At 42.9% G+C, this 14,246-nt stretch overlaps 1 protein-coding gene across 3 annotated transcripts in view; it reads left to right on the forward strand.

Moving 5' to 3' along the window:
• Positions 1–14,246, forward strand: part of Kcnh1 (potassium voltage-gated channel subfamily H member 1) — a 353,502-nt gene that overhangs the window by 247,185 nt on the left and 92,071 nt on the right. For all 3 annotated transcript variants that reach the window (XM_015483682.2, XM_015483683.2, XM_048809434.1), the window contains one exon: positions 3,476–3,728. In XM_015483682.2, the coding sequence (XP_015339168.1) occupies positions 3,476–3,728 (253 nt within the window). The remainder of the gene's footprint in view (positions 1–3,475; positions 3,729–14,246) is intronic.

Consider the following 14,246-nt stretch of genomic DNA (forward strand, 5'->3'; position numbering starts at 1 on the left):
AAATAGCCATGAACTTCACTATGGTTACTTACTACAGAGCCCAGTGTGGCCAGAATGGCTGTTCCCCTTGGCAGGGACTTATGACAGGCAACTACTAGGGAGAGAACCTACACCTCTTCCAGGGATGATCAGGGTCGGGTGGTAGTTCTGGAACACTCTGGTTTTAGTGGTAAGTAGCTGGTGACTTTGAGCACATGCTTGTCTCTCTGAACCTCAGTTTTCTTGTCTATAATACCTGGAAACTAGATGTCCTCTAAGGTCCTTTTAGCTATGAATTTCTGAACTACAAAGACTCCCTCTGATGACATGAGGTTGCTGCTACAATAACATTAAAAATGACAACTAGGGCACTGAACATTTGCTTATTCTAGGACCTTCCATACAACAGCTCATGGAATCCTTGCAAAATTCTCATGCATGATGGAGCCAGGTGCAGGGTGCATATCTGTAACCCCAGCTACTTGGGACAATCACAATTTCAAGGCTAGCCTGGGAAATTTGCACCCTGTCTTGAATTTAAGAAAAGCAAAAAATGCTGGGGATATAGCTCAGTGGTAGAGCATCCCTGGCTTCAGTCCCCAGTACTGGGGAAAAAACATCCACATATAAGTTCAAAAATGAAAACTCAGTAAGTTAAGTATTGCTTCCAGCAAATGCTGAGGCTGTGATTGGATCCAGATCTGCCTGAATCTAAATCTTCTCTCTTAACCTTGACCCAGTCTTGCCCAGCTGGGGGAGGCTATGAGCCTTTGGTGACATATCTCTGTGGCCTTTGAGGCTCTCGAGGAAGAGGAGGGTATCTCCTCCTATAAGCAGTAGGGAGGGGATTGCCAGTGGGGTTGTGGACCGTCCACCCCTCTGTGGAGCTAGTAGATGAGAAGATGGAAATGCCTGAAGGCTACAGCAGTCTGCAGTTCCTCCACTCCAGATTCTCTCACCTCCTCCTGTTGTGGGCTCTGGGATCAGAGCCCATGAATAAAACATTGCCTCCATGCCTTGCCTTGTTTGCTAGCAGCCTCTGCCAGCAAAGCCCAAGTCAGAGGAAACCAAATATTTAAAGGTGAACTCACCTGCAGAATAAACCTTGGTTCCGAACTACCGAGCACCATTTTGACATGACATGCACCTGCTCCCTGCTCTCTGGTGATCTGCTTGGAAAGAAGAAACCCAAATTAAATCTTCACTTCTGCGGGAGCCTTGTTTTTCATAAGCCTTACGGAGCGAGGCACTTAGCAAGCACTCTGCCAAAGGTTTGGCAGCCTGAGTTCTGTGTGCCTCAGTGAGTCCTCCATCCCCACTCCCAGAAAGCAGGTACCCAGAAGGAGGGGATGTTCATTAAGTCACCTGCTGGGGCTACACTGCCCTGAGCTGTGTACTGGTAGATGTGATTTTATTTAACCTTTGCAAGTCAATGTTACCAGTCTGTGTTTTACAAGAAAACAGAGGTACAGAGCTGTTAAGTCACTTGATGGGGAAGGAGTCGGGATTTCGACTCTGACCTTTTCTCACTGCTAAGCTTCCACGCAGAGACCCGGTGGGTGGGTGGATAGGAAATGAAGTTGTCAAGAGCAAGGTGATATTTGAGCTCAGCAAATGGCCTGTGCTAAGGCAGAGAAGCAGGGGGCAGAAAAGTTCCCAGAACTGCAAGGAAAAGTTTTCACTGAATGTTTGATTGTAGGCCCCATGCTGGGTTCACAGACTAGGGTGGGAGCAATCATTTCAGAACCACTCCTGAATTCGCTGGAAAAGTCCACTTGAAGGTGTTCTATTGTGTTACTGAATGCTTGCTATGTAAGGGGCCATGCAGAGGTTTCTCAACAAAAATTCGGTTCAGGGAAATATTTCTCCTTCTAGAAAAAGCTGAAAATGTTTTCATTGTTTGAGAAGATGAGACCTATATGTCCCCTTACAGTTCCCATTTTTCTTTGAAAATGCTGCAAGTAAAATTACAAGCCCAGCTGTTTTGTGTAGCTGCCTAGTATAAGAGTTTGTTAAGATGTGACCAACAGTTTTGAGATCCCTCCTATCCTATTTCCTGCTTGTGCAACTCTGGGCAAGTTATGTCATTTCCCTGTGCAACAGTTTCTTCATCTGTAAACTGACACAATAACATTATATCATGAGGTTTATATGAAGACCACATTAGCTATTGCACACAACACTTTTAAAATGTAAAATTGCGTCCCTCATCTGCTTTCCCTTTCCTTTTTTGTTATTCTCTTTGGCACTCACCACTGGATATTATTTGTCTGTCTGTTTGCTCCTACTAGATGGTAAATTGCAAAAGGGTTGGGATTTTTGTCTATATCTTTTTCACTGCCTCATCCTCAGAACTAAAAATGATGCCTGTTATACCATAAGGTGCTCAAAAAATAGGTATTAAGCAAATGATTTTTAAAGTGTTTAACAATGCCTGGTACACAGTAAGTGTTCAATAAATGTTATTTTATGCATCTCTTTGAATAATACCCCATATTTAGTCCATCAGCAGGTCATGTCAGTTCTACATTCATAATATATTCTTTAGTCTATAATCAACCCACTAGGCTATAGAATACTAGAAGTTATTCCTTCTATCCAACTATAATTTTGTACCTGGTAACAACAAATTTACCATATATTTCAAAAGAACTAAGTGTATTTTGAATGTTCTCAACACAAAGAAATGATAAATACTGCAGTATGTTGATTGCCCTGATTTGATCAAGACTCATTGTATACATGTATCAAAGTATCATGCTGTACCCCATAAGTGTGTGCATTTTGTTACATGTCAATTTAATTTTTTTTTACTTATTTATGAATGTAACCTGAATTTGGCTCCACTTACAAAGTTCCCCAGGTCCCTAGCCTCATACTGGGATGTTTGTGGGAGTGACCTAAACAAATTCCTTGATTCCACTATCTCCACCCTACAATCAGGGCTCTCTAAACCCACTCCGTGGCTGCAGTATTCCTCTTAAAATATGTCAGCTCATCCCACCCTGCTAAAATGTTTTCCAGTGCTCCTCCCATCAAAGCCAGAATGAAATCAAAGACTTATCCTGACCTAAAGTCCCTAGAGCTTGCTATTCTCCCTGCGCCTCTTCTCCTCACCCTCCCTTCCCCTCCCTTCATGATGGCTACTGCTCAGGCCCCCTCAGAACCATTCTGTTTGCCATCCTGCTGGAATGTTGTCTTCCACATGGCTCACTCACATCTGCAAGTGTTGGCTTCAATGTCACCTTAGAGAAGACTTCCCGGATGGAGTCCCACACACTCCCAACCCTCAAACCTGTGTCCTGAGCAGTCAGCGTAGATTATTTTAGACTCTGCTTGTCTCTCCCACAGAATGAGAGCACCGCCAGGGCAGGATTTGGCCAGAAGAGTAAAGTCAGGCTTTGTGGGGTGTTGCTGCTGCCCCAGGGGTGCTGAAGGAAGTGAACTGGAGGTTGCAGTGGGGACCCTCACACTATTTCTTTCTGTGCCCATCCAGGTCCTGCAGATCTGCCCCAAGGACATGAGGGCTGACATCTGCGTGCATCTGAACCGCAAGGTGTTCAAGGAGCACCCAGCCTTCCGACTGGCCAGTGATGGCTGCCTGCGGGCACTGGCTATGGAGTTCCAGACAGTGCACTGTGCCCCAGGGGACCTCATCTACCACGCTGGAGAGAGTGTCGACAGCCTCTGCTTTGTGGTCTCTGGCTCTCTGGAGGTGATTCAAGATGATGAGGTGGTGGCTATCCTAGGTAGGCATTTCCCTTGCTGAATGGACAGGTTCTAGTACCCAAGATTGGCTTAGCTGCTGGACAGTTCAGTGTCATCGTCACCTTCAACCAGAGGTTGCTCCACAGAGCAGGGCCAATTGGTGTAGCCTCCAACAAATATTTAAATGCCTGTTTTGTGCCAGTGCTGTCTGAGGCACTTGGGTGTTTCAATGACAAGAATGGTTTTGTCCTCGGGGCTCCCAGTCTAGGAGAGAAATGAACAAATATTTGCAATATAGTGGAAGGGGTATCCAATCCAGTATCCAAGTGGGAAGAAAGGACACCGAAGTTAAAACCAAAAAATTGAACTAGTTAGCATAGAGAATAAAAGGAATGAAGGAATAGTCTAAGAGGAGGGGATGGCAGAGACATCTATTAGAGACAGAGACACAGATTCATTATGGGAACTGCTAGTTACTCAGTGTGACCAAAACCAGAGGGGCTATGATGAGATATGAAGCTGGAGAGAGAGCTGAGCACTGGCAGATCACATCCAGCTCTGGAAGCCACGTAAAGGGCCTTGGATTTGACCTGGGGAAGCCAATGAGGATAGGGAAGATGAAAGGCATAGTTAGATTTATTCTTTAGAAAGATGACAGAAGTTGCAGCTTGGAGATTGGGTTGAAGGAGGGAGGCTGGAGCATGGAGACCAGGTTGTGTAGGCATGTCATCTAGGGACAAGTTGATGGTGGCCTGAACTAGGATGGTAACAGGCAGATGGAGAGCAGCAGATGGAATTGGGATATTTAACAAGTAGAATCAATAGAGCCTGGAGATGGATTCATTGTTGGGGGAGACAGAGCAGTCGAGAGGACTGGAGGATTTCTCACTTGGAGAACAGGGAAGCTGGAACACCATACACAGTGATAGGGAACATGAAAGAAAGAGCAGGGACACGGGGGACATGTTGATATTTGGGGACACTGAACATCGGTGGCTTTCGAGGAACTCATCAGGAACTCACGTTTTTCTTGGGGTTCTGTCCCTCTGAGGGAAACGAGCCATCACCATCATCATAATAGCCATCATTTGTGGGCATCTACTCTGTGCCAAACAGCTTACATACAGATTCTCATTTAATCCTCACGGTAACCCTATAAAATGGCTTTATTATCCCCATTTTGTAGATGAGACAGTTAAAGTTCAGAGAGGTTAAGGAAATCTCCTCATGGCTGATGGGGCCCATGGAGTCCTCTGACTCGACCATCACCTTATCCCTACATAACATAGCTCTGCTCTTACCCATTTTGTGCCATAATCCTAATGATAATTAACATCATGTTCTGGCCCTTGATGTTGCCAGGCAATGCTAGATATTATAAGCACGTGTTTTATCTTTGATATATGATCTCTCTGGAAACTAAGGCAGGGAGAGATTGAGTTACACTGAAGTCCCAGGCTATTTGCTCCCTAGAAACTTAGAGTTTTATTGAGATACAAACTACATAGAGACAGATAGAATTATTTGTTTAAAAGGTCCAAACTGAAGCTGGACATGGTGGCACATGCCTGTAATCCCAGAAACTAGGGAGCCTGAGACAGAAGGATCACAAGTTCAAGTCAAGCTTCAGCAACTTAGTGAGGCCCTAAGCAACTTAGTGAGACACATCTATAAAAAGGACTGGGGACACAGCTCAGTGGTTAAGCACTATTGGACTCAATCCCTAGTGCAAAAAAAAAAAAAAAAAAAAAATTCCCAAACTTTGTTTCTGCTTGGAGCTGGAGTATACAATCTGCAGCTTCTCTCTCTCTCTCCCTGGGCCCCAAGCCAACTTGCCCTCTTGATTCCATTTGATTCAGGGTAAACCCAGGATGATTTATATTCCTTCAGCATATGCTGGCAGATGGTCAGAGGGAGACTGGAGTAGCTTCTGGGAGGGGCCTGGAGACTGAGCCTGTTTACTAAGTGTTCTGGGTTCTGTGATATCTATTGACCTGCGGACCAGATACTCTGCTCCTTGCCTTGTCACAGAAAAGTGAGGTTTGATAGAGCATAAGGAACAGGACTCGGGAAGGTTGAAGACTTTGCTTTGGTATATCTGAAGGGAAAGGGCTTTTATCTCCAGCTTTAATACCCATCCATACCCTTGATAGAACTTTTTTAATTTTTGTATTGTTAATAGCTGTCAGGATGTTTACCTGGCTGAGAAAGAATAGTGACTAGGAGCAATCCTTTGAATTTGAATTTGGGTTAACGCTTGGTGCAGGGCATTTTTCATTTCTCCACTGCTAACTCACCATGTGCCTTTCTAAGGAATCAAGCCTGAGACCAGTACCATCTACCTAATACACTCATACTCTGGCCATCCTTAACAACCCATCCTAAACACCTGCTCTGTTAGGAATTGGTTTGGACACCTAGACTCTGGCATGGAGGTAAGGAACTGAACAGAGGTGAGGAAGCAAATGGCACTTCCTACCCCTCCTCGCTTCCCCTCAGTCTGACTGACCTGGTCCATTGACTGCTTCTCCAAATCCAGACCCTCTTGGGCATCTGCCTGCTCGAGGTGGCAATGTGGTTGGGAACTCTAAGAGCTCTTCGGCTTTGGATTCACAGTATTTGCTGCCCTCAAGCTGTCCAGACTAGAAAAGGCACCTCCTATGTTCCCTGGCAGCCAGGTTTTAGGTCCTAAAATTAGGTCCAAGACTTTATATCCTGAATAATCTGTTAAGAGGTCCTTATTCTGTAAAAGGACATGACAAGTCCTTGAATTAGCCTTTCTTTGGAGTCAAGAAGCATAAGAGAGCCCAAGCTATTTGCTCCCTAGAAACTTAGAATTGTGATGTTGTTTTGCTCTCAGTAGAACTTTTTTTTCTATATTGGGGATTGAACCCAGGAGTGCGTTTACCACTGAGCCACATCCACAGCCCTTTTTATTTTTTGAGACTGGGTCTCGCAGAGTTGCTTAGGGCTTCTCTTAAGTTGCTGAGGCTGGCTTTGAACTTGCAATCTTCCTGCCTCAGCCTCCTGAGCCACTGGGATTACAGGCGTGTGCCTACCACCCCCAACAGAATAACTTTTGCTCAATGAGCCAAAATCGGTTTGTTCTTGCAAAGGGGTTCAAACATCAAATGGGTGTTGGAACTAGATATTTATGGTCCTTTGATGCCCTTCAGTTCAATCTAACAAAACATAATTGAACACCTGCTTTACATCAGGTACTTTCATGTGGGGGTGAGGGTGACAGCAGTGGCCCAAATATTGCCCCAGCCTTCTAAGAACTGCTCTAATGGAGGGGACTGACAATTAAAGGACAGCAATCACTCTGTGACAAGTATTACCACAGAGAAAATGCAAGTGCTTCTAGGGGCTCATTGAACAAACCGCTCATTGAGCAGCTGCGATATACCCATGCTCCAGTGAGGAAGGATAATATCCAGGGAATCTTTATCACAAGCCAGAGACTTTAGAAAAATATCCAGAGCTCATCTGTCTCATTCTTTTGCTCTCTGGTCTCTTGTTATCAGTTGACTCATTTACATTCTGCTAATTTGCTTCCTCTTTCCAGTTCCAATATTCCACCCCCATTCTCTGATTAATTTTAGCACCGACTCCAAGAATGAAGAAAAGGTCAGTACTCATAACTGAGTGTATTTAGTATGTGTTAAAAATAGACCCTTTGCTAATGAAAGTCTTCTAGACTTTTCATGATTGCAACCCACCACATGAAATGTGCATGATGTTGCAAACTAATACATGTATACACACAGTGCTACATAAAATTTAGTATTTCTTTCACTGTATGAAATGCAACATGGTGTTTTTTATTAGCTGCTATTCTTTCTTTTTTTATTTTATTTATTTATTTATTTTTGGCACTGGGGATTGAACCCAGGGGCATTGAACCACTAAGCCGCACAGGCAGCCCTTTATTTTTTGAGACAGGCTGTCAAATAAGTTGCTTAGGACCTCATTAAGTTGTTGAGGCTGGCCTCGAACTGGAAATTCTCCTTCATTATCCTCCCAAGCCGCTGGTATTACAGGCATATGCCATTTCACCCAGCTCTATTATTTTTTTTTAAATGAACATCATGACCTACTAAATTGCTTTCTTGAAATGATCAAAATCCACAATTTAAAAACATAGTCCCATGAACCTAGACAACATGCTGTTTGCATTGAAAGCCATGCTGCCCTCTGACAACAGAAAGTTCTAGAAATCTCTTTCCCTCTGTTCTTCTCTCTGCCTTATATTTGATATGACACCCTCCCCCAATCTCCTTTTGGAATTTTCTTAGAAATTACTTAACAGTTTCTCAAACTTAGTTTCTTGACTCCTTGAAATAAATCCACACTTTAATATGCCCATTCTATTTATTAGATTCTTGAGAGGTAGATTTCTTTTGAATCTTTAAAGATGTTAGAATAGAAAGACCTAAGTATCATTTTGTCCCTACCCAAAAGTGCTGTTGGCTTCTACATGTAGATTCTTGTCTTGGTGTTCGGTTCTTGGACCAGCATAGATGAGTCAGAGATCAGCCTCAGGGTTGTGCTTATCTCACTGTGTTTCCATCCTATAAGTGCCATATTTGTAGAATCTCACTTCATTGTAACTAATGGGTTTTTCATTTTAGTGCTTAATTTGCATTTTGTTCATGAGTCATCCTGTATCTTATTTTTTCATTTTGCTTTCATTCTTTGGGAACCTCGGAAGTCTTTTGGCCAGGCTGCATCAAGTAGTAGAAAGAGGCCTGAACTTAGACTTGAGATTTAGTCATAGCCTTGAAAAAGTGAACCACTAGTTTGGTTAAGAGTCTCAAGTCCTCCTGTGTTTCTACTGAGCCCATCATACTGCATCTGTTTGCATTATTCATATCTCTGTTCTGTGAGTCCAGGTCCCTTTGATTTCATATCTCTGGCATTTATCACAGGGTCCAGCACATAGAAGGTACCAGGGACTGTTTACTGAATGAAGTGGAATTGAGAGACAGAGGCTGGACTGTGATTGGCTCCATGGGTCAAAGTAAGAGTCTTGTTTTAGCTTTCTGTTGCTGTGACAAAATACCTGAGAAAAACAACTCAAAGGAGGAAAGATTTATTTTGGCTCATGGGTTCGGGTTTTAGTCAGTGGTTGATTGGTCCAATGCCTGTGGCCTTATGGTGAGGTAGAACATCATGTTGCATATGCATGGAGGAGCAAAACTGCTTACCTCATGACAGCTAGGAACCAGAAAGAGATTAGGGACCAGGGATAAAATATATCTTTCAAATTTGCACCTCAGTGACCTCCTCAGTGACTAGACCCCATTATCTAAAGGTGGCACCACCTCCTAATAGTGCCACAGGCTGGTAACTAAGCCTTTAGCACATAACCATAACAAGTTTGAACTTGACCTTGTGAGGATGAGGGACCCAGAGAGAACGTTAAGCAGGTGAGTGACATGAGGATTTGGGTTCCACAAATGCAGAGGCATGGAGAAGAGCTGGGAGGCTCAGAAGAAAGGGTGAGGCCCAGAGTGGGTGGTAGAAGGGAGATGAGTAGGAGAGTCAGAGTCCAGAGGTATTGGGAGAAGGAGAACCTGCAGGATTTAGAAGAGGATTGGAGAGTCAAAAGGGGAGGAGGAGGAGGGATGGGGTGAAAGGGGAGGGAAGGAGGAATTTGCAGTGTCTTTTTGAAACAGATCCAGGTATAACTGTCACCTAGAGACAGGTAAATTTCTAGATGAGCCAAAGCCTAATCACAGCCTTGGAGTGGGGCAGGAATGGCCATGGGGGGAAGGTTAATGGGCAAGACTGACTTATGTGACACAAGTCCTATCTGCAGTCCTGTCATGGTTAGAATTTACAAGTACATCCTTCCTAAACATACAGGAGTATGTCCTTCTCAGAGTTACTACATTGGAGGGCACTCATCTTTGCTTGACAGTTAGCTTCTTTGGGCTGTTGACTTTGTTTGGATATTAATGCAGCATCTATTTATCTGGAAATTAGGAAGTTTTAACATATGAAATTAACATATCATAGTATTAGTTTCTTTGGGAATACAGAAAGACATCTTAGTCTTGGGGGAATATTCTGTCAAATTGAACGAGACCAATGCATGGTTAGTGACCATAAGCAGCACAGTACCTTGCTGAGAGCCATAGCCAAGTAGGAATGACATGGCATTTTTTTGGCTATGGATCTCAGCAGTACCTCTATCTGTATACTTCCTGGTGATCAGGGAAGTGTTCATGGAGGAGGTAGAGTTGAGCAGGGTGTGGGTTGCCCATGAGGAGTTTGATGGGCTGAGTCTTGATGTGGTCAGAGCAGCAAAGCTTCTAGAGGTATCAGGATGGGAATGTGCAGGACATGATCAGGGACCAGTGTTGGCGGACTAGACTGAGCCACTTTTCAATGGAGCCAGGGATTCTCAGCTTCAGTGAGTACAGGACTCATCTGGGAAGCATGTTCACAATACTGAGTCCCAGCTGTTCCCTGTAGATTCTCATTTTGTAGTGCTATACCCTCGGAGGCTCCAGTGCCAAGAAGCCTTAAATGTGATTCCACACCTGTGGCTTGAGGACCACACTTTGAGAAGCATTGCTTTAGGCAGTCAGTACTTGATGTTTGTTGTGGGACGGAGTGGGATGATGAATGGGGAAGGCAAGATGCTCCAGGCAGGGGACCTTTTATTACTTTAGCTTAAACAGCATGAAGCTGCCAATTTTCAACTTTCCTAGACCTATCAAATGGTAGGATAAACTTCCTCATGATCTATATACCAGGTGATGAGGGTATTCTAAATGGCAAGGAGGGTACATAACAGATCAGGGGAAGGAAAATGTGGGGTGGGTTACCTAATCACAAGATCAGCACTTAAGCTGGAGCCAAGGATCATGCAGGGAAGCAGTAAATTATGGGAACAGCAGGCATGTCAGGGCTCATCTGTGGATGGCTCTGAATGTCAGCATGAGGATCAGGCCATGGAGACCACCAAAGGTAGTGAGAGAGGTATGCCACAGTTAGCACTATGATTTGTAAAGAGAGAGGGAGATGGGGGGAGGCATCTGGTGCCTTTGGCTTATGATAGGAACAAAGCATGTATGTAGACAAGGAAAGTGGGGTTTGGAGGGGCTCCCAAGTTAAGTGCAGAATGGCCAGGGGAATTTGAATTCATATAAATGGGAAGTCCTTATTAGCATAAGTTTTTCCCAAACACAAACAAGATATGTTTTTGAGGGAAATTATTCACTCACTGAAATTCAATTTTAACTGGACATCCTATTTTTGCTAAATCTGCTAATATTTGTTGGGAGGGACAGATGGATAAAAAAAATCACCAGGGAGAAGTCTTTAGGGTTTTAAATACTACAATGTGGGGAGCAAGTGGAGGAGAGGTGATTCTGATGTCTGGGTAAGTATTTACTGGAGGAAAGGGAGGTATTGGCATAGAAGGTTAAGTCGGCAGGAAGAGGCTGTGTGAGAGTCAATGATAAGATTGTTTGGCTTGTTGCATCTAAAGGCCAGTAGGACATCCAAGTGGAGGGTCCAGCATCACTCAGAAAGATGGCTCTGAACCAGGAAAAGAAGTCAGAGCTCATGACAGATTGAGAAATCCATGGAAGGAATAGGAAATAGAAATTGGGGGGGGGGGGGCAGGGACTAAAGATGGACATATCATTTTTTTCCCTAAATAATCAGTTTTTTTTCAGAGGATTTTTAATGGGTATGCAGCCAATCAAATGCTCACAAGGAATTTTACGCAGTAATTAGAAATTCTTCTGATCAACGAAGTAAGTAAAATACAATTTTAAAAGGCAATACGGTCTCACTTATGTTGGGGGGAAAACTTTCATGGATGAAAGCCCATCAACATCTTTACCACCATGTTTTACTGGATATCTTCTTTGTGAGGCTGTAGGAAATTTTAATTTTCTTTTTTTTAAATATTTTTCTGTTTTTCAAGTCTATTTAAAAGAGCATATGCTAGTTTCAAAATGAGAAAAATTAACTTTTCAAATAGACTTTGAGAAAGTCAGCATTATTTCAAGTTTCTAAGATGCTTTTGGTTAAAAGACATAATTTAAAAGAATGATATTTAGGGCTGGGGTATAGCTTAGTGATAGAGCGCTTGCCTACCACGTGCAAAGCCCTGGATTCAATCCCCAGTACTATAAAAAGAATAGTATTTCATTTTTTGAATAGATACCTTTTGTTATTTACTGATCTAGACAGAAAATAATCGGCATTAATTTTCCATGTACAATCTAACCCCTCCCTTCAATGTTCTTGGAAAGGATGATGGCCAGACAGTAAAGATAGAATGGCTTAACTAACAAAGATTTTAAACAACCACAAGAGCTTTGTGTAAACCCTCATGACTTTAGAGATAGGGAAGCTAAATCCTTCCTGGAGATGCTTCCCATTTGTGTTTCTTTTATAAATAACCAGAAGGGGGAAGATAAAGACAATTTTCAGCTCTCATCTGCAGGGATCTTAGTTTTGGGGTAGGGGAGAAGAGGGATTCCCCACTGCCTACTCTCACTGCACTCCCTTGCTCTACATTCCACCTAGGACCTGGTGAAGTTTCTGGATGGATGTTACTGCCACTCAGCACATGAGCTTGCACTTGGTACAGGGAAAGAAGGCTACGCTGGCATGTCTCTCTGCACACTCCAACCAAGCATTAATGTTCATAAATCTGTTCCATCAACCAAAGCAATTACATTAAATCTACACTCTTAGCGAGGAGTGATAGCATGAAAAATCTAGAACTTCAAAAACACAAAAATACTTCTATTAGGTAATGCACACATTATCTGATTAAGATTGGGGTGGAGACTAGGTTCTCTTTCTTAATTCTGCTTTTGCTTGAGCAATTTAAAAAATTGGTGTACAGTCCCTGAAGGCACTGGAAGTTATATCTGTCATTCCTTTCTAAAGGAAATTCTTAAACATTTAGTGTCCAGACAGAGAAATTGGTGGAATAATAAATTATAAGGCATTTATTATAATAAGAAGTTTTATTGACATGAAAAATGTTTCAAATATAATCTTAAATGGGGAAAAGTCAGAATATATGACTATATAATAACCTCAACTACATAAAATGCATATATGCTTGGAAGAAAAGATTTATCAAAATATTAACGCTTTCTGAATGGTAGACTCAATAATTTTTATTTTCTAATATATTTCAATTATTTTTATGCAATGCCTGTCATATTCTTTTATAAATAACCAGAAGGGGGAAGATAAAGACAATTTTCAGCTCTCATCTGCAGGGATCTTAGAAAACTTTCACCTGCTTCCAGTGGAAAATTTATAATCTGCTTGGTGGAGAGACGTTGGGCTAATTTAATTTTATCTAATTGCAGTCGTGAAGAATAGAAGGAGAACTGTCATGCTTTTTCCAAATCACTGTTTTAGCTTCACCATTTAGCTGTGAGCCCCCATTAAGCTAGAGATGCCAGCCTTTGGCTCTTGCTCAGTAAGGTCCCCACAGGAAGGCTGGTGACCCATTTTTAGATGAAGTCTTAACACTTTAGAAGAGCAATTATTATCATAGGGTAATTTCTAACATGCATTTTATTTATTCTTAAATTTACCTGTAAACCACATCTTGGCATTAAAGCAAATTACAGTGCATTAAGGGAGCATTCCTGAGCAAGTCAGCAAATTCTTTTCTTTTGGGTCAGGCTGACTATGTAGGTACCTGAGGTTACCTGGGTTCTTACACTTAGACTGGGGACCAGTCTTCTCCTCAAAGTCACGCAACTTCATGCATTCTGGGTCTTTTGTATCCTAGCCCTTCTTACTCTGTGTCACTCGGTCCTATCTGTTCACTGATAGCTCCATAATCATGCCAGGTGTGGTGTTCAGGAGTTGGGGATACAAGAGTGAACTACACAGACCCATCTCTCATGGAGTGAACCTTCTTATCAAAGAAATGAATGTGCATTTTATGGTGCCAAGGGTTATAGTAGGAGTGGAAGTAGGGTGCTATTGGGATTTATAGTCGGGCCTTCTCTGGCCCAGCCATGGGAAGACAGGGGATGTCTGAGTTGAGTTCCCCCAGGTGCAGCAGTGACTATAGGGGGTTGGGAGAGGAGATTACAGAATGAGTGCTCCAGGGAGAGGGGACAGCATCTATGAAGGTTTTAGGAGACACTTCTGGGAATGAAAAGTAGTGAACATACTCGAGGCCCAGCATTCTGAAGAGGGTGGACAAGGCCTTGAACTTTGTTCAGGATTTGGATGGATGGCAGCAGAAAGCCAGTGAAAATTTCAAAGGAGAAAAAGACAGAATTGCATTTGTGTTTAGAAAAATCATCCTGGTCGTTTGGAAAGTGGGTCAGAGCCAAGATGAGAGGCAGGGAGACCAGCAAGGAGGATGCTGAGAGATGAGAGTGGTCCGACCTGACTTCACAACAGCGGAAAATTGGAGAGACTTGAGAGATGTTTCTTAGGTCAAATAACTGAACTTAGTCACATATTGTCTTTGGAGCTAGGCAAGATGGAGCTTGGGATGACTCAAAGAATTCACTGGGGTGGGCAACTCTGGAGGGCAGGCAGGA

This window comes from Marmota marmota, unplaced genomic scaffold (assembly GCF_001458135.2).
Source record: "Marmota marmota marmota unplaced genomic scaffold, marMar, whole genome shotgun sequence".
NCBI classification, from domain to species: domain Eukaryota; kingdom Metazoa; phylum Chordata; class Mammalia; order Rodentia; family Sciuridae; genus Marmota; species Marmota marmota.